This window comes from Ahaetulla prasina, chromosome 6, assembly GCF_028640845.1.
Source record: "Ahaetulla prasina isolate Xishuangbanna chromosome 6, ASM2864084v1, whole genome shotgun sequence".
Taxonomy (NCBI): Eukaryota; Metazoa; Chordata; class Lepidosauria; order Squamata; family Colubridae; genus Ahaetulla; species Ahaetulla prasina.
The window spans coordinates 115,208,820-115,229,340 of NC_080544.1; the positions used below are offsets into that span (position 1 = coordinate 115,208,820).

A 20,521-nucleotide genomic window follows, 5' to 3' on the forward strand; every position below is an offset into this window, starting at 1 on the left:
AGCATATGCACCAAGACAAATTCCTTGTGTGTCCAATCACACTTGGCCAATAAAATTGCGCCAAGTGCGCATGTCCAAGATGGCGCCGCGCCGCTGAACGGGAGATGCGGCGACGGGCCTCTTTTGGACCCGACCGGGCTGGGGGGGGTCTTTTTGAGAACTTGGACCCCCCCGCCCGGGTAGAGGGCAGTGTGGTCAGTCAGGGGAGGGGTAGATTGGGGCTGGGCGGCTCCGGGTCGCTTCAGGAGGAGCCCCGGAGCGCTCTCCCCCCAACGGCGATGGCCCGGCCTTTTCCAGCGGCCGCGGCTGGGTTTTTTCGGATTCTTCGGCGGCGGTGGCAGCGGCCGGGCTTCGCATGGCCTTGGGGAGAGCCCCGGAGCTCTCTCCCCTCATCGATAGACCATCGGCGGTGATGGCGGCCTGGCCTGGTCTTTCCCGCCGGTGGCGGCGGCGGCCAGGCCTTCAGTAGCGGCGGCGGCCGGCGCGGCGTTGCTTTGGGAGGAGCCTTGGAGCTCTCTCCCTCCAGCAGCATTGCCATCAGCGGCGGCAACGGCGGTAGCAGCGGCCTGGCCCGGCCTGACCGGTCTGGCGACGGCCTGGCCCAACAATGGGCCGCTGGGCCCGGTGAACTGGCCTGGGGGTCGGAGCCGGTGGTGTGGCCCAGTGGACCCAGCGGGCGAGTGGCCTATTCCAGCGGCCTATTCCAGCGGCCTGGCAGCTGGGCCGGTTGGGCGGCCTAGCTTGGAGATCGCAGGTGGGCCCGATGGACGCCTTGCTGGTATCATCTTGGAGGCTGTCCTTGGGCCTAGTGGACGCCCCTTTTTATCATCTCTACCATCTAGAGGACGTCTATGGACCGCCTGTGGGGGGGGACCTTTTTAAGACCTTTTTAAGACCCTGCTCTCCCCCCCCGGACATTGGTAGAGAGATGGCTGAGCGGCTGAGCGGCCTGCCCTAGTGGATGCCCCTGGCCTAGCGGTGTAACAGCTTCCCCCATCCTCTTTTAACCACCCCTCGGGACTGTATAATGAGGGGTTGGTGAAACTGACTGAATCATGGCGGTGTTATCCATCTACCGCCCAAGAACTATTCCTCAACTGTGCTCACCCGGAATTGCCGGTATTATCAGTTTTCATCTTGACTGGTCCAGGATGGGCCTGTTTGCCAGACTCTTACTATGTGGACATTCACAGCGGCTGACCTTCTTGCCCTGCGAGATTCCCCTCTCTTGCGGGTTTGGCCCCCTACACTATCGAGGGCCCATCTTGAGGACGGGTTTTGGAACCCCAAGAGGTGGCATGCCAAAAATAGGAGACTTAGGGGATTTTTAATTAACTGTTTTAACCGTTTTTTTAAGGGGAGTTTTAATGGGAATTTTAAGGGTGGGGTGGTTGGGGGGGGAACTCGTCAGGGAGGGGGCTAGGTCCACCATGTGTTCGCGGCGGTAACTTAATAGGTCCTAGGGTTGTGGAGAGGGGTGTCGTTCCAGTTTGTCAGGGTCGAGCTATTACTACGATAAGTGGGAGAGGCAGATATGACGGAAGGGGGGGCCACATCAGGTTTCGGGGGCTCGCTCGTACTGTTTACGAGCGATTGCATGCTCCGGCCCCCCAGGAATTTCCCGTGACCCGAGTGGCCAGAGTAATCGGGACCTAGGCCTTCGGCTGATGTTATGTAATGCCAGGTCCGCAATTAATAAAGCCCCCCTGATTTCAGATCTTATTCAGGAAGGGACCGCGGATGTTATGGGCATTATGGAGACCTGGTTGGGCACCGAAGGGGGGGGTCCCCCTAGTGGAGATGTGCCCACCAGGTTTCCGAGCATTCCATTAGCCGAGGGCCCAGGGTAGGGGTGGCGGGATGGTGGTTATTATTAAGGAGAGTCTCGAGCCGAGGGAAACCACTGTGCCTCAGATAGCTGGGTGTGAATCCCTCTACGTGAAGTGGGGTCGTAGGACTCAGGTGGGCTTGTTGATCATGTACCTGGCTCCTTGCTGCGTGACAACAGCCCTGCCTGAGCTGTTGGAGTTGCTGGCCGGGTTGGCAGTTGAAACCCCTAGACTGTTGGTCATGGTTTGAATAAATTTGAATAAATAAATGGGGGATTTCAATTTGCCATCAGCCGGCGTAGCATCCTCGGCAGCTCAGGAGTTCATGGCTTCCATGACGGCCATGGACCTGATTCAATTAATTGACGGCCCTACCCACGTCGGGGGAGGCACCCTAGACTTGATTTTTATCTCTGGCCAGTGGTCTAATGATCTGGTTTTAAATGATTTAGTTGTCGAGCCTTTGTCATGGTCAGATCATTTTCTCCTTCGTCTAGACTTTCTGACCGCTACCCACCACCGCAGGGAGACGGAACCAATACGTTGGTTCTGTCCCAGGCGCCTGATGGACCCGGAGAGGTTCCTGGCGGAGCTTGGGCCGTTTCCCGAGCACCTGGCCCACAACTCGACTGAAGAACTAGTTGCGGCCTGGGAACAGGCCGCGGCTGGAGCTTTGGACCGTGTCGTGCCTTTGCGGCCTCTGACCCGGCGTTGGTCTCAACCAGCTCCTTGGTTTTCCGAGGAGCTGAGGGAGATGAAGCGCCGGAGAAGACGCCTAGAGAGTGTCTGGAGATCCAGCCATTCTGAGGCTGACCGGACACTAGTTAGGTCCTATAGTAGGACCTACCTAGTGGCAATGAGGGTTGCAAAGCGTTCCTACGTTTCCTCCCTCATTGCGTCGGCAGATAACCGCCCGGCCGCCCTGTTTCGGGTGACCCGCTCGCTCCTTCAACAGGAGGGGCGGGAGGACCCCCTACAAGGGCGTGCCGAGGAGTTTAACGGTTATCTATACGACAAAATCGTTCAGCTTCGGGACGGATTGGATCAAAATTGGGTAGATCCAGGCGAGGGTTCCGAGACCCGTCTTGTTGAGGTGGTTTGGGATGACTTTGAAGCCGCTGGGTGAGATCATCAGTGGCTTTGGGGTGAGATACCAACTGTACGCTGATGATACTCAGCTGTACTTTTCCACCCCGGGCCACCCCAGTGAAGCTGTTGAAGTGCTGTCCCGGTGTTTGGAAGCCGCACGGGTCTGGATGGGGAGGAACAGGCTCAAACTTAATCCCTCCAAGACGGAGTGGCTGTGGATGCCGGCACCTTGGTACAGTCAGCTGCAAATGCGGCTGTCTGTCGGGGGTGAGTCATTGGCCCCGATGGAGAAGGTACGCAACTTGGGCGTGCTCCTGGATGGTCGGTTGTCCTTTGAAGATCATTTGGCGACCGTCTCCAGGAGAGCTTTTTATCAGGTTCGCCTGATCCGCCAGTTGCGTCCCTTCCTGGACCAGGATGCCTTATGCACAGTCACTCATGCTCTCGTTACCTCTCGCCTGGACTACTGCAATGCTCTCTACATGGGGCTCCCCTTGAAGAGCACCCGGAGACTTCAGCTAGTTCAGAACGCGGCTGCGCGGGTTATTGAGGGAGCGGTTCGGAGCTCCCACATAACACCTATCCTGCGCAGACTGCACTGGCTACCTGTTGTTTTCCGGGTGCGCTTCAAGGTATTGGTTACCACCTTTAAAGCGCTCCATGGCTTAGGACCGGGCTATCTACGGGACTGTCTACTGCCAGCCTCTATCTCCCATCGTCCGGTGCGCTCCCACAGAGAGGGACTCCTCAGGGTGCCGTCAGCCAAACAGTGTCGACTGGCGGCCCCCGGGGGGGAGGGCCTTCTCAGTGGGGGCTCCGACCCTGTGGAACGAACTTCCCCTCGGACTTCGACAATTACCTGACCTTAGGACTTTTCACCGTGAACTTAAAACTTATTTATTTCGCATGGCTGGACTAGCTTGATTTTTACCTTTGAATTTTAATTTAATTTGATGGGTTTTTAAAGTTTTGTAATTTTATGGGAGAGTGTGTTATTTTAACATTTGGGCAAATTTAAATTTGTTTTTTAAGGGATGTTTTTAACTATTGTGTGTATCTGTATTTTATCTGCCTGTTTACCGCCCTGAGTCCTTCGGGAGAAGGGCGGTATACAAATTAAAATATTCATTCATATTCATATTCAAAATTCTATTCTATTCTATTCTATTCTATTCTATTCTATTCTATTCTATTCTATTCTATTCTATTCTATTCTATTCTATTCTATTCTATTCTGATGCAGTATTCAGTGTATAAGACACACCCAGATTTTCACCCCTTTTTTTGAGGTAAAAAGGTGCGTCTTATACTCTGAAAAATACGGTAATTTGTTTCCTCTGGGATTCAAGGGAGCTGAAGACTCTTTTCTCGTCCATCTTCCCTAAAAAGGGAACTATGGAGCTGAATGCAAGTTGTACAGTTGTGATGGATCCAGCAATGGTTTCTTGCAGAATCTTTCCCTCAAAGACACATTCACCACAACATGGATCCAGGCATGTGTGACCCCTGAGGGACTTTGACCAACCAGGAGGGATGCTGGTGACCGAGCTCCTGGTCCCAGGGGTGAACAGAATGAACTCCCTTCCGCTAACCAAGCAAAGCTTTGTTTCCATGGGGTGTAACGCTAAGGCCTCCTTCCCTCCTGATTGGACTGTGGAAGGCCTGCCTGTTCTCCCTGGCCTTGATCTGGGGTCGGTGGGGGATTGAGCCCCTTTCTGGATGGGTTTGGCCATTTCCCATTTGCCTGACCATCTGTTGTGTATTGTGTTCTTTCTGCTATTTTGTGTGCAGCCCAGAATGCGTGCGTTTTGCCACTTTTATTGCACAAGGTGATGCTTCTGGCAGGTGGATTTGTCAACTGCTGATTGATTCTTCCATTATTTTCTGGCCCATTAGGCAAGTACTGAATGGGGAGAGAAATCTCTTCCGTGGGGAGAGCTCTGCCCAACTCCAGTGTGGATCCTCATCCTAGCAGCCGACCTCCTGGCCAGAGAGGCGCATGGCGGTTCTGTCCTGGGAAGGAAAGGTTCGGAGCCACAGACCCTCATAGGTTTTCTCCTGCATTTTCCTTGCAGAGTGGAGAAAAAGGAACGAGCTCGATTAAAGACGGTGAAGTTTAATTCTAAAGCAAGAGGCGACAAAGGGGTGAGTTTGGGTTAACAATTGCCATTTTAGTGCCTGACGTCACAGCTGGAGCAGCCATTTTAGGGCAGAGTCACTGCTGGTGCGGTCAGGATAGAGAAGGGAGGAAAGACAAAGTCTTTGCTAGGCTGACTGATGCATTTTGCATATTTTGAGTAGTTTTTCCAACACTAAAAACCAAAGGGAAATTTGAAGAAAAAATAGACCCCACATAATCAGAGGTTTGGTGAATGATAGGAGCATTGAGGAATATCTAGATATTTGTTCTTGTTAAATTCTGATGGGGGACAATTGGGGGAGGGGGTGCTTCAGGTGTGAGGCTGCTTAAAATCCAAGTCTGATTGTCCAAACTCCTCCTCTTCTCTCCGCCCCTCTGTCTGGGCCATGATTCACCTGTTTGGAAGCTTTTCCTAACATCCCCTCAGAACCTGCCTTCCTGAGCCTGCCCAAAGTTGATGCTTTGGGACGCAAAAGGTTGGGCCGGACTAGTTTGACACCAGGTTGCCAGAAGGTTGCTCTGTCCCCAGAGCGCCCAGTTCGAAGCCAGTGAGCAAGACCAGCTGTTTCTTTTTAGTGGGGAAGGCTGGTGCTCCTGACCATGTCTGAGCCTTCTGCCAGGGTCGAGCGTTTGCGAGTCTCCTGGATATTCAGCTGAGTGAGTTCCCTTGAATTGTTTCCCTCGGCTCTGTCCATGATGCAGGGCCCACCTGGGCCTCATCTGGTCCCAGCTGCCACAGTCCCATCCCCAGGGACACCAGAGCTCTTCCACAGGCCATCTCATGGCATACCCGAGGGGTGCGTTTTCGGGAGTCCCACCCCCGAGATCCTAACCCTAAAGCCAACCCGTTAGCTGCCTCACAGTAGCATAAAGAGGAGGTTTCCATTCTGAGGTTTCAGCAAGAGTACCGGATGCTAAAGCTCATGAGCTGAAGAAGACTCCCAGGGCAGGTCCTGATTCCTTGAAGGTGCTTCTGGCCTCAAAAAGCACTTGCAGCTTTTTAATAATGGCAGCAGTAGGTAGGTATTGAAGGGGAAGAATAATAGGATGTCATGGTGGAAAGGGGTCTTGTCTAATCTGATCCTCTTCCCAGAGCAGATATCCACCACTGCGGCATCCCTGAGAGATGGTGGCCGCCCAACCTTTGCCCGTACAAAATTGGTGAAGGAAAGTCTCCACCTCCCGACTAAACATTGCTGCTTTTATGGTTAGGAAATGTTTCCTGCTATTCAGAGAAAACTGACTGGTTTCTCTATAATTTAAACCCAGAGTTTTTTGCCCTATCATTGGAATAACAACAATTCTGTTACTTGTACTATATGATCCAGAGGTTAGGGTTAGGGTCAGCTCTAGCTCTGAAGAAGCTTCTTGGATGAGAAGCGAAACGTCCTCAAAGAAAAACCAGAAACTCCAGTTGCCTCTTGTAAAAACACCTTTTGGGAAAACGTGACCTGGATGACTGAGAAGCTCCATAGACATTCTACTACCGGTTTTTGATAACCGTCAGTTACTTAAAACCATCAGGCTGGAAGGGACCTCTAAGGTCTTCTAGTCCAACCCCCTGCTCAAGTCAGGAGACCTTATTCCATTCTGGACAAATGGATATCCAGTCTCTTCTTAAAAACCTCAGTGATGGATCCCCCACAACTCCATGAGGTTCAGCTGTTCCATTGATTAATTATTCTCACTGGCAGGAAACTTCTCCTAAGTTCCAGGATGGATCTCCCCCTAATGAGCTTCTTACCCCCTCCAGTACTGAAAGATGGCTGTCATGTCACCCCAACCTTCCTGGGCTTCCTTAGACTGGACATACCTAGTTACCTCAGCCATTCATTGTATGGTTTAGCCTCCAGACCCTTTATCGTTTTTCCCCCCTATCATCTTTGTTACGCTTCTCTATACTCTTTCTAGGGTCCCGGCATCTTTTTTCTAAGCGATCAAAACTGGACACTGTATTCCAAGTGTGTCCTTATTACTGCCGTCTGAAGCAGTGCTATCTATCGCTTCTCGTGCTCTTGATGCTGTCCCTCTGGGGAGGCTGCTTAGGATTGCGTTGTCTTTCTTGGCAGCTGCAGCTCATGGCTGGCTCGTACTGAGGTGCCAGTTGTCCACTAGGACACCAGGTTCTCAACGGTTGCTGCCTAGTCTATATCTATGCCTTTGTTTTTTCCTGCTTCAGTGCAGGACCTTATTTTTCTCACCACGGAACTGCATTTTGTTGAATAGGGCCCGATGCTTAAGTCCGTCAAGATCCTTCGGAATCTTGAGTCTTTCTTCCAGAGTAGTAGCAATTCAGCCCAGCTTGGTGTTGTCTGCAGATGAGTTCCCCTTCTATCCCCTCATCTAGATCATTTATAAAAATGTTGAAGAGTACAGGCCTAAGGTACCCCACTCCCTCTGTGCAGAGCCTTCTTATCTTGACTGATCTCTTGTGGAGACTTTCCACTTTGTCAGTGTCCTTTTAAAATGTGGTGTCCAAAATTGGGCACAAAGTCCTAGGTTTGGTCTATTTTTCGGGACAGTAAAAGTAGTTCTCTAAATAATTTCTTTCTAAATAAAGGGAAGGGAGGGGCACTTTCAGAGTTGCAAGTTTCTGTTATTGCAAACTTGCAATAATGATTGTGTTAATACTCACAGTTGGGGCTTTTTGTCTGCCTAAGAGCCAACATCAGCCTTGCAAGTCCAGAAGCGCTTCCCCTCCCTCGCCTGTGCTTTCCAGAGAGGCTCCCTTTCTCTGCCCCATTCGGGTCTCTCCGGCCCTTCCTCCATGACAAGCCCACAGGTTTCTTGCCATAGCTGTCAGACAGGGAGGCAGGTGTTCAGCTTCAGAGAGAGCTGTTACTGGACCCTGGGCTGGGGAAGGTCGAGGGGTTACCTGGAGGGCCAATTATTTCCCACCTGCCCTGGGCTGGCTGAGTCAGGATCCATCTGGGTTGCCCTGATGAGGTACAGAAGACCAAATAAAGCTTTAGGGCATCTTGGAAGTCATATCTAGGTTCTGTATAATCTAGGAATCCAGGCCTCTCTGTCTGTGCCTGTAGGTCAGCCCCCAGGGTTCAAGTCCTCTCATTCTCTCTTTCTTGCCTTTTTGTGCCCATCACTTTTCCAGCCCGGAATGCACCCGGCACTGGCTCCGTGTTTCTGTCCTGATACTCCCTGCTCTGGCCCGGTTATAAGGACGTTGCTCTTCCATCTCCTATTGGGATCTTTTGTGTATGTGCATTTTTGGGTCAAGCGATTCATGGTCAGGATTTGATTTCCTTTGGGAAATTGGGGATCAAGGAAGGCAAAGTGAATGGGTAGCTGACTCAACCAATCGGCGGTGAAGGAGCCCAAAACCTCAGCCTCAGTCGAGCTGCACAGATCTCAGAGCCGTTCTGGCTTAGCTTGGTTCAGCCTCTTGTGAAGAAGGAATGTGCTGGCCTGGGCCTCCTGGTTTTCCATCCGTGGGGGACGTGGCTTGGCTGACCTGTGGCCATGCGGCCAAATGGGGGACGAAGAAGAAGAGCAAGTGGATCCTGTTTGCTCTCCGAATTCCCTTGCGGCCATTCTCTACTCTTTCCCATTTGGGGAACATACATTCCTTCCTTCCTTCCTTCCTTCCTTCCTTCCTTCCTTCCCTCCCCCACTGAAAAAATAAATCCTGGAACTGGAGTATGAGGACCCTGAGGCTCTCAAGAGGAGCTGTGTGCCGCTGCAGACCCTTTAGTGGCCAGCAGCCCTGGGCATTGGGTGCTAGCAGAGCTGTCTGGCTTGCTTGGCCCCCATCCCCCAAGATTTGCTGACAGACCCAGAAGCTGCCCCCAGCAATTACTTGCAGAAGCAGATACCCGGGGAAATCCTCAGGGCTTGCCCAAGCAGTGGTCAAATAGGGTGGGGGAATAATTGCAGGACTGTTTATTTTTACTGATTGATTGATTGATTTGATTTCTGTAGCTGCCCATCTCAAGAAGGGCTGGGGTGCATCAATTATGCTGCACTAATCTTCCCCTTTCCCCTCCCCCTCAATATCTTGCCCTTCTCCATGGCTAGAAGGAGCAGAACATCCTGAGGCAACCCTCCGTTTGGCAAACCGGTTGTTTATGGAACCCCTTGGAGTCCGGAGTCACGTTTCTTTTAGGGAAGCATGAACCGCTGCCTGGTTGCCCTGCAGCCTTGCAGCTGAGCTGCCCACGGCTCTTGTACCTTAACCCTGCACCAGACCCATGCATGAGAACCGGAGGAGACCCTCAAGTACGCTTGCCATTGAGAGACAACTGCCCGCCTGCCTGCATGCCCACCTTCTGTGCCTCATCTTGCTGTGGCTTTCCCGCAGGGAGCATGGCTGCCTGTTCCCCTTGCCTGGCATCTTGCTGGAAACACTGAGCATGCTTGCCGCCGCCAATGGCTGCTTAGTACCCTTGCCCTCTTTGATCAGGAGTGCATGATGGACTGATCTTTGGGAAAACTAACCGGGCACAGCAGACAGAGGAAAATGTGGGGCAAAATTGATCGGTTATTGGTGTGGTGGTGGTGAGTTCCCTGTTCTGCAGCGTGATACAAATGCCCCGTTTGGGGCCCACGTCGGCCACGGCTCAGTGTTAGACAGGCTTGCTTCTTTGCTTGGTCAGTGTCACTTCTGCTAAGTAACATGCTGGGGTAGACTGGGCTGGTCAGCTCTGGCCTTTCCTTCCCATTGCCTTTCCTGCCCTGTCCCACCAGAGCTTTTAACCCGCCTGCCCAAGACCAGCGAGCTCTCCTGCCCAAGGGAGTGGGGGGAGCCTGAAAGCCTCGTGGCTGATCGCTTTCACAAGTCCACAGGCTAAGACTTCTAGGCATATTTTATTTCATTTTATTTTTGCTATTGTAGCCGACTTCTAATCATTCTCCCTGCAGCAAAGGAGGCTTTCTGTCCATTTCATTTCTGCAAGTGGGGGAGGCAGGACAGCAGTGGGAGTGCTCATTCCACTCCATCCCTTATTCTATCTGGGAGAGAAAATCATGAAAAGTTGCCTGAATTGGCACGGGGGTGGTAGTGTTTCATTTACGCCAACCCTCCTGGACCTGGAGGGGGCACTCCTCCCTCCCTCCTGACTTTATGCGGGAGCTGTGCCGTAACCCTTTTGGAGGGCTCAGGCTCCCCTCGGATATCAAATTCGCCTGTTTATGGGTTTGCACAATTCATTAAGCTATTACCTTTAGAGCTAACTCAACCCCACCCCAAATGGAAGGTCAAGGTTAACCAGCTGAGCGTATTTTAACTGACCAAGTCCAGCATGTTGGTGAAGGTAGCCAGTCACTCTTCCCCTGATTTCCTGGGGCCCAGGAAGCTTTCATTGTTTAGCGGGTTTCCAGCCCTTCCTCCCCCCAACCCATAGTTGATAACTGTGGGCCCCAGGGAAGGGGGTTCAGTACAGCTGGTTGGAATATTCCGCTTGCTTGCCCCCTCCCTACCTCAGTGCCCATCCAGATCATTGAGGGACTAACACAGACTTTCAGTCGCTGGGATCCCCCCAAGAGTTGCAGCCAAGACCAGCAGCTCTCCCTGGGCTCCTCCATGCCAGCAGCCTTACCCAGCCACTCCCGAGGACCCCTGGGACCCGAGTCAGTTAGGCAGGGTCTCCGGAAACCCACAAGCTCTTCAGACTGAAAATGAGGGCTGATTTCCTCCTCCTTTCTTTTTTTGGCCGGGGGTTAGCCTTATTTCTTCTGAAATCCATGCTGCCTCTCTAGCAGAAGGCACCAGGGCACTTGCTCTTAGAAGGGAGGGCATCGTAGGGACTGGCTTTATTTCTGGGCACAGAGCAGAGCACGGAGGGAGGTAGAGCCTCCCCATTCTCCCCTCAGAGCCCCATTCCCCCCCATCCTTCCCCCCCACCCCCCGGTCTTGGGCAGAAGCAGGGGGTCTGCATGCTGGAGGGTAGAAGTTGGCCTCCCCCTGGAGCAGCGGCTGCTGGCTGGCCCTGGGCTTTCCTGACCTGCTAGATGTCCGACACCCACCCTTTGTTTGCCCCTCTTTCCTTCTCTTCTTCAGCAGTCATTCAATGACAAGCGTAAAAAGAACCTCTTTTCCCGAAAATTCCCCTTCTACAAGAACAAGGACCTGAGTGAGGCAGAGACCAGTGATGTTGACCGTAAGTACGGGAGGGGGGAGACCGCATGTGCTGTGCGGTGTGGCCTGGAAAAGGGTCCCAAGAACATCCATGAGGAGCCAAGCTGTGGGTCGTGGGGGGGAGAACAACTTTCCTTTCATGGCTGATCGGACGGGGGGGGGTTCCTTTACTGGCCCCATTTTGAGATGGGGCTTTAGGGAAGTCCATTCTGCTAGTGGGAATTGCGCTCTTGAACAAGAGGGGGGGGCTAGGGGGCTGGCTCCCCACGGATGCTGCTGGGACCATCCTGGAGCAGCCTCCGGAGGATGTGATACTGATGGATGTTTTCTCTGTGATTGTCTCCTCCTTGCTTGCCCTCACTCGGGGAACTACTCCACAGGAGATCCCTGGAGACATGGGATCAAAAGGCCTGAGTAAGTGACCCCTCCTCCTCCCTCCCTCAGCCCCAGCTGTGTCCACCCACCCCCTTCCCTCCTGCAGGCTGCCTTTCTTTCCTTTGGTTTGGGGCTGAGAGGACTAGAGGGTCTTGTGCTTTGGGACCCTTTGCACACTTCTGTTGTCATCAGAGGCTCAGAAATGGGGTGCTGAGTTCTTAAAAGCTTCTTCCCCAGCAAACTTCAATGTATTAGTATTGAAGAACACTGCACTGTTGGTAGAGAAACGGCCCTGGTTGGATAAAGGCTGCCGGGCCAAGCCTCTTGACCGCCCCAAACAGGACTCTCTCAAGGCCTTCCTGCCCACACACTGTTTCCCAGACCTCAGTACAGGCCATCCTAAGCAGCCCCTCCCTTCCTTCTCAGGAGGCGCTTAGCTCTAGGTTAAATCAGGTCCATCGATCCCTTTGATTTTCTCTATAAAATATGCCATCGGAATCATCTTCCTTCAACCTGTGCCCCTGCCCCGATCCCCGACTCCCTGCCCAGCTTCCCACTCAGAGCAGCCCCTCTCTCTGAGGGATCCCGAGGCTGCTTGCCTACAGAGCGCCAGGGGCCTCTTTCCGGGCTTTGGCCCTTGGCAGGGGACCACGGTTGAAGCCAGACAAGCCAGCCACTCTGATTAGCCTGCCTTTCCTCCAGGGTAATTCTTTGGGCCGGTAAAATCCCAGGAATAATGGTGAGGAGGGTCTGCCTGCGGTGGCCCTTCCTCCTGCATCCAGATGAGTGTGGTCAGCTTGACTCGCTCTGTTCCTTTGTCCAGCTTAATGCTTTCTCCAGCATTGATCAGTGGCAGGCCTCCTGTTGCAGTCAGAGGCCCGCTCCAATTGGCCAGGCAGCTTAAGGCAGGAGGGCTCTCCCGGCTGGGTGGAGAGGGGACAGGGGCCTTGGCGAAAAGGCTTGAAGGTGGGCTGCAAGTTACTCCTCTTCCCTCCCACCCTTGACTGGAGAGCGGTCAAGGGATGCAGAACGGGCCTCCCAGGCCCTTCCTGAGGAGTAATCTGGATTCATCTTCTCAAGCTGACTTTGGGCCTCTTTGCATGACAGGTAGTTCAGCAAGCATGCAGGCCCCGGTGCTGAGGCACCCTGGAAGCTCAATCCCTCTTTCCTGCTCGTATTGGGCCTCGGTTCCCCAGCTCCGTCTGGGCTGTTGTACAAAGCTTTCCTTTTCCTTTTCAGCCAACTCTGGACGGCTCCCAGACAAAAATTAAAAGATCATTTTAAAATGATAAAACACAACCAGTTAAAATATTAAAACAACAAAAACCTGGTGCCAGTTCATATTGGCATGTCATTAACTCGTTCTTCCCAAAGCTTGGAGGAAAGAAAACCGGCTTGAAAAGGCACTTTTGCAGCCGGAGTGACCTGGGGCTGCCGTCTTCTGGGGATTCCCACCCTCGTCCCTGCCTCCTTATTCGGGGCGACGGTTGTGCTTTCCTCTCAAAGGAATCCCATGAAGGGAGCCTCAGGCAGCTTCCCCACGAGGGCCACGACTCAGGCTCATTCTGCCCTTCCAGAAAGCGGATAGGAAGACACAGGTGGCTCTCCAACCTGTAGGCCAGGCTTTCCTTGTTTCAGGTGGAGTCCCCTCTGGGCCCCACAACTGATGTTTTGGGGTTGGGCGGCTGCTCCCCTTCATATCCAGGTTCTGGTGAGAGACTTCTCTGAACCGGTTTCCTCCAATTATGCCCATCGCCATTTTGTGGAAATGAATTTTGGAGGTCAGTGATGGGCTGAATGTGGCTTCTGATTCCTATCCCTGAAAGAAGGCACAGATATATATATAACCTCCTTTCTCTGGAAGTGTGTTGTGAATTGTGGGTTTCTCTTTCGGCTTTAGGAATGTTGTCCACGGAGCGGGAGAATTGTGAAGTGTGTCAAGAGAGCTTGTCAGACACTTTTATGGTCCTGAGTAACCCATGGAGGTGTACTTTCCACCTCTGATGGGCCTTGGGGTTCCTTGGCATTGCTCCTAATTTTTGCTTTGTACTATTTTCAGAGCATGTGACTTCCAATGCCAGCGACAGTGAAAGTAGTTACCGTAAGTGTCTTCAACTCCTTCTTGCTGTTTTTTCTGGGAACTTTCAGAAATTCAGGCTTACTTTTAAGAGCAGTTGGATAATGGAGACACCCTTGAAGCTTCAGCTGGTGTAAAAGACAGCAGCTGCCAGTTGGTTTCTGGGGACAATTCAAGGTGCTGCTAAAGCCCACTATGGCCAAGGGCTGCATTACCTAAGGGTTTGCCAGTCTCCCCAGCTACGTCTGCCCACCCTGGCAGGCCTGGCAGGAGGGGTGTGTATGGGCCCCATTGACCGAGGGAGGTCATCTGACGGGACCCAAGAGGAGGAGAGCCCTTTGTGCCCCAGCAACCGTCCTGTGGCCCGTCTGGAGCCTGCCTTGCCTTCTCTTCCCAGAGGCTCCAAAAGCATGGCTGAGTCAAAGGGATGGTGGATCTGGTGGGGTTTGGAGGCTGCTGGGTGGCTTTACTGGTTGATCCACCACTTGCCCTTGCCTGCTTTTTATGCTTTCTGGTTGTAATTTTGCTTTTTCGTGGAGTTTTAAATTGGTTTCAGGGGGGCTTTTTTCTCTTTTGCTTATCCTGGCCTTTTGAAGAAGAGCCAAAGGGCCCCAAAAGGCCCTTCATGGTGTTTCTGCCACAATCTTGTTGCAAAGTTCATTTCAACAGACTGAAAAATAAAAGCCTTTTACTGACCTCATTAAAGATGCTGTAAGCAACAGAGGCAAAGAGAGAGAGAGGAAAAAATAAAAACTTCATTACGAAACTTCAAGAAGTGCGCCAAAGTTTAAGAGGGCAGCCTCCTCTGCTTCCTAGTTTCTTCGTTGTCCTCCAGCATTAATCTGCAACTTGCTTCCCTTGCAGCCGTGGAGGCTGAGGCTCCTGGGGGGCTTGGGGTTTTGGGTCACAGTGGCTGGTCGCTGGCAGGAGGCCTGGCCGGACAGGAGGGGCTGAGAGGAAAGAGGTGCGTCCTATAAAAGCACATGTTAAGTCACAGTCTCTAATGATCCCTCTCTGACTTTCCAGGTGGCCAGGAAGAGTGTGTCTTGTCTTATGAACCGGTCACCCAGCAAGAAGGTTGGTACTGTTTGGCCTGTGAACTAACCCGCTGGAGGGTGGGTGCTTTTCCTTTGCTTGGCAAATATAGATGTCCCTCTTTAGCACCCTGAAGAACGAAGCCGTCAGATTTCACCTTCCCTGTGCTGTGTGGCTGCTGAGAGTGTCCTCTTCCACCTCACGTGGCCAAATCAATCAAAACTATCTCATGATTTTGAAGTGCATGGAGGACAGAAAAAAGTGGACGGATGCTCAGGAAAATGTTAGTTTCATGGTGGCTGTTAATGTGGCTGACCAGCTGCCTATTTGCATACACTGTTCCCGATGGCTCTTGTTGGGAGACCAGGGGTGGTAGTGCTCTTCTCGGCTCTCCCTGACCTTTTTACTGGTTTCTGGCAGAAGAAAAAATGCCCCTTCGCATGAATGGATTTGCACTTACGATTACCGCATTCACTTAATGACTTATTTACTTTACATGGCAAATCTATTTACAATGAGCATTTTAAAGCAGGGGCTCTTCCAGCTTTTCCTTATGTGGGCTTCCCATTTAATCTCTGCCTCAGAGGGTCTTCCTCTCAACCCATCCCGCCCCCGGGCTCTAATCCCGAAATGTAGTCCTCACTTAATGACCATAGTTGAGCCCACAATTTGATTGTAAGTTGTTGTGATCATTAACTGGGTCATCTCATGACTTGATTTGATTTTAAGTAGTCCTTAGCCGAATTCATTCTCCCAAATGGAGGTTCTTTGCTGGGAACTGGCAAAACACGCCAAAAACCAGCAACAAAGTATTGCCAATTGCAATCACTTGATGCTGCCACTGATTGTAAGTGTGAGCGATCTCACCCTTTGTGGCCCCAGGGAGGGAGCATGCCGTGTTTTGCTTTGCCCGCCTTCTTGTCCACTGGGCCTGTCCATGCTTCTGGTCCTCTGGGTTGGATTGCTGAAGGATGCCTTTGAGGAAGTTGCTCAGACTGGAAGGCCATTGGCCCTGTGTCCTTTCCCCACTTTCTTAGGCGCCTGGCCGTCTTCCAGAAAAGGGGGTGCTACTATTGCTAGGGCGGCGTGGCTCCTCTCCCCTCCCTCCGCCAAAATTCCCTAACTGGAGGCGGCTGGGCCTGTTTTTGTTTTCCAGTCAGCTACACGCGTCCCGTGATTGTTCTGGGTCCCATGAAAGACCGCATCAACGACGACCTCATCTCGGAATTCCCTGACAAGTTCGGCTCTTGTGTCCCACGTATGTGTGCCATCGGGGTGGGGGTGGGGGTGGCTGCGGTTCTTCCTTTTCTTGTGCTTGAAATCTATACATCTTTTCAATGCAATCCCTTGCAATTTGCCTTGCTCTTGTAAGCAATGGCTGGAGTGGCCCCCGGGACCCTTCAACCAAAATTTCACTTGGGTAACAGAACAGGAGCAGCAGCTGCCCCATCCCCGGGAGTCGCCCTCTCTGCCCAAGGCAGGCTCCCTCCTGCTGGGATCTGGCAGCATCCTCTGGGAAGTCGGTGTTGTGACCCAGGCCCAAGTATGTAGTAATAAACTTAGTCCCTGGAAAAACAAACGAACTTTATTCTTCAACTCAAAGTAAAACAAATGCCTCCCAGCACAAATTCCTCAGTTATCTCGCAAACCTTAGTTCAATTAGGCAAACTGCCAAAGGCCCTTCCTGGCAAATGTCCAGAAGCCACAAAAATAAAGATGTAGACAAAGCAGAAGACGCCGCTAGAACGTTGTTTTCCGGCAAAGCTCAAATGCTGGTGCTGGTCTGTTTTAAGCCTTATGGGAGGGGCCAATCATCTCTTGGCCCTAGTCCCGAGTTGTCCTCTCTGCTTGAGCTGCTCTTGCCTTCTGGTAGCTCTTCTCATGCGTGCATTAGGAACAGGCTCCTCCTGTTCCTCTGTCTCAGTAGTATCAGGCTCTGGAGTCCACACCTCACTTCCCGATGGCCCTGGCCTCACCTCAGCCTCATCGCTGTCCGGCTCCGTTGCCAGCTTCGTAGGCTGCTGACAGACCACAACAGTCGGGTGCTTCCGGCTGGCCGAGGCAAGAGGGGCTTTGAACTAAGAAAAAGCGGTTTATGCAAGAGATCTCATGCGCCACCCCATTCCCCCGTGTCAGTCTTTTGAGGTAGTCCAGACAGGAAAAAACTCAAACCTTCCATTTTTTTAAGAAGGTTGCAGTCACAGAAACTGATGAGTCTGGAAAGGCTCTCTCCCCCCACCCCACCAGCCTTTACGTTCCCCAGAACAGGGAGGGCCTAAAGGCTTTTTCGTCCTCCGGCTTCTCATGGTTAGGTGGCTGCCAGGGCTGTGGCTCTTCCTCTCATCTCTCAAGATCATGACATGCTGTCTCCCTGGCCCCACCAGAGGCAGACAAGGTCAGAGCCCATCCGATTTCCACCAGCGTAGTTATGTGTGAGGTTCCTCTGGGCAGGTGCAACCCCAGGACAGGGTCTCTTCCTGAGTCCTCCCTTAATTTACACCTGGGCCCACTGTGGCCTTCTCCAGGGGGTGGAGATGACAAAGTAGGCAAGCACCCAGAGTAGGCCCAGAATCAATTCACTGGGGCATTTGCCCTGATCAAATCTGTCTGAAAAGAGATTGCAGGAGCTCCTTTGGACTCCTAAGATGGATCCACTGGAAACTTCTGATCTTTTCTGAAGGGCATCTGGCTCTCCCGCCAGAGCCAGGGTGATCATGAAGGGTCATCCTACCTACACACACACACCGCCACCACCATTCTGTCAGCCTTACTTCTGGGCACTGATGTGTGTGTTGTGTGTACATCTCTCCTTGTTGGGTCTTGTGTCCGGCTGCTTTGCAGCATCAGTAGAAGAACTCATTGCCAGTGGACATTTGCTGATATCCGCTCAACCTCTGTTCTCTTTCTCTCTCTCTCTCTGTAAAGATACGACCCGACCGAAACGAGATTACGAGGTGGATGGGCGAGATTACCACTTTGTGATGTCACGAGAACAAATGGAGAAAGACATCCAGGATCACCGGTTCATTGAAGCAGGCCAGTACAACAACCACCTCTATGGGACAAGCGTCCGGTCCGTGAGGGAGGTGGCCGAGAAGGTAAAGGCGCTGCTCCCCCCTCCCCCTCCCCCATCAAAGCCCCATGGCCAGTGGCGTTGAGCTGAGCGGCTCCTCAGGCAGCCTCTTCTTCCCTCCAGGGCAAGCACTGCATCCTTGATGTTTCTGGGAACGCCATCAAGAGGCTCCAGAGCGCCCAGCTGCACCCAGTCTCCATCTTCGTCAAGCCCAAGTCTGTGGAGAACATCATGTGAGTGCTTGTTCCTTTCTGCCCCTCTGGCTGCTGGGGCTCCTTCAGGACGACCCCAAGGAGCCTTCTAAGAAAGAGAAGTTGGCTGTTGGCGGGCTGGCTACCGTCTGTGAGAGCCAGGCCCTGCCCTCTCCCCCCGAACTGAAAAGGCGACTCCCACTGTCTTTCCTGATGTTCAGCATGCCTGTGACAGAGTTCGGCAAAGTTATTTAAGTGATGAGGGGTGGCAACCTGGGGAGGCTGAGATTGGAGGAACCCCCCCCCCATCCATCTTGTTTCCCAACCCTAACAAAAGGAAGCCCTGCCTAGCCCCCCCCTCCCGACCTTCCTGTGTGTGTTTAATTAAATCTGCTAAATCTGTTTTGTTGATAACGCTAATGAGTTTGAAATATCTGCAAACTCAGGGAAATGAATAAGCGATTAACGGATGAGCAAGCTCGAAAAACCTTTGAACGAGCCATGAAGCTGGAGCAAGAATTTACAGAACATTTTACAGGTTGGAGCCTCTGCCTCTGTTCCATGTTTGGTGCTCATTTCTTTTTGCTATCGAGGGCTGTCCTGGAATGTCCCGGGAGCAGCCAGAACCTTCTCTCTCTTAGAGACTATGGCAGGAATCAGATGTTTAGGTGGCCCCAGTGCCAGCCTCTGTGGCACCTGGCCTTTGGAAACTGAACCAGGCAATTCTTCTCTGGTTCTGGTTGCCTTCCGAAGTGCAAGAGACACTCCTGGGCTCAGCTCTGTCCATAGAGGGCCCAGTTAGTGAAGGTTGGGGGCTGGCTGCTCCCCATTTGCAGCATGTGGTTTTGTACCTGCCATCTTGAGGGGATTCTGCCAGAAAGGCTCGCCTACACTCATCTGGAGAACTAGAAGGCCAAGGCTCTGAATAGCCTCCCCTCCCCCCACCCCGTTTTCTGAGCATCATTAGGGGAAACAATTGAGCCACAGAGAATCAAAGGGGACCAAGCCTCGCAATAGAGTGGGGGGCACCAGAATCAAGGGGTGGGGGGGCTGCAAGAACTCTGCAGAAACAAGGGAAAGAGCAGAATGGGGTCCTCAGGAGCTGTCTTGTTTGTGTCCCTACAGCCATTGTGCAAGGCGACACATTGGAAGAGATTTACAATCATGTCAAGCAAGTCATTGAGGAGCACTCCAGTCCCATCATTTGGGTGCCGGCTAAGGAGAAGCTCTGAGGGTCCCCCGACTCCAGGGGTTGGCCTTCGACAGCCTGCCTGCCTGCCTGCCTACCTGCCTGCCAGTGCTCCCTCCTTGGGGCTCCCCTAGGATATACAAAGTCCCTCTATGGTTTCAACATTTTGCAAGCTGCTGGCCAAGGGCTCTTTTCTCAAGAATGAGGGGACTCTTTCCACTCCTGTGGATAGAAATGGAGAATAATGCGGTTAAAATTCCTTAATGTTTAAGGGAAAGTATCCTTCAGAGACTTTGAGAAAACAAAGCTTTTTATGCAGCCTTTTAACAATTTTATAATACGATGAAAGAAAAGTGGTCTTAATGTAAAATGGGAGCAGTTTTGCACGTTTGAATTTGCTAACATGGTTTCCTTCAAGAGATTTGGGTTCAAATTATAGTTTCACAGTTTCCGCCACAAACATATTTTTTCTCTCAGTTTAATAAAAACATTTTTCAAAATCAAAGCTAATGTATTCTTAAATGGCATTATTTGGAAAGGAAAAACTAATTTTTCATAATTTCCTGAGAAAAACTTTATAGCCTCATTATTTTTGTTGTTGCTCTTACAGGGTGAAATATCCTCCTGTTTTTAAACTAAATCCTACAAAACTACTTGGAATGTCTTACAGATCTTAATGGATAACTGCATTTTCAAATTTTAGGTGCTTAAAAACTTTGAACTTCACTTAAGAATTATGGATATTGCTTTGAAAATATTTTAATGGCAATTATAATGATTATAAGTTCTCAATATCTAAAAATATAAATACATTCTTAGCCAGATTTTAATGAATATTTTACTCATAACAACTGCTTATTTTGTTATAATGAAACTATATATATATATATATTATACATATATATTAAACTTTCCTTAATTAAAATCTAAGCGTGAGAACTGTTTTCTTAAAAACGCTCCACAAAATACATAACTTTCACACCTAATTTTGAAAACAGAAAAGATTGATTATAAGCAAGTCAATTTTTGCTACTACGTTTTTGACAGGTTCCTGTCCCCTGTGGGCTTCTCAACCCCAAAGCAGTGCACCCCTCTGTTCCCGCTCCCCTGGGAAATGGAGACAAATTCCAGTTGTTTCCATTCAGAGGCCACAGTGCTTCTGAAGCTAAGTTGATGCAGCTTCCCATGGGGGGCTGCCCCTGTGGTTCCAGGTTCAGCCCAAGGTGTTGGGGGTCACCTGTAAAGCCCTGCATGGCTATCTGAGAAACTGGCTCAATCTAATGGATTTATCGTTATTTATTGTTTTAATGTTTTATTTCGCATTTTATTCAGGGTCTGTAAGCCGCCTAGAGTAATCTTTGGTGCTACGGGCAGGATAGAAATTTGATACATAAATAAAACTATAAACAAGCCCTTATCAGTTCCTCAGAAA

The 20,521-nt window shown here is 51.4% G+C and overlaps 1 protein-coding gene across 20 annotated transcripts in view; it reads left to right on the forward strand.

Annotated features, from left to right (window-relative positions):
* DLG1 (discs large MAGUK scaffold protein 1) overlaps positions 1–20,002 on the forward strand; it is a 92,893-nt gene extending 72,891 nt beyond the window's left edge. For 3 of the 20 annotated variants that reach the window (XM_058187510.1, XM_058187517.1, XM_058187520.1), the window contains 9 exons: positions 4,994–5,063; positions 11,072–11,171; positions 13,584–13,625; positions 14,628–14,678; positions 15,793–15,894; positions 17,562–17,734; positions 17,833–17,942; positions 18,347–18,438; positions 19,026–19,995. In XM_058187510.1, the coding sequence (XP_058043493.1) occupies positions 4,994–5,063; positions 11,072–11,171; positions 13,584–13,625; positions 14,628–14,678; positions 15,793–15,894; positions 17,562–17,734; positions 17,833–17,942; positions 18,347–18,438; positions 19,026–19,132 (847 nt within the window). In that variant the 3' untranslated portion in view covers positions 19,133–19,995. Of the gene's footprint in view, positions 1–4,993; positions 5,064–11,071; positions 11,172–11,529; positions 11,564–13,583; positions 13,626–14,627; positions 14,679–15,792; positions 15,895–17,561; positions 17,735–17,832; positions 17,943–18,346; positions 18,439–19,025 lie in introns of those variants that run through there. The other 17 variants (XM_058187508.1, XM_058187514.1, XM_058187511.1 and 14 more) reach the window with 11 other exon arrangements.
* Positions 20,003–20,521: the final 519 nt, after the last annotated feature.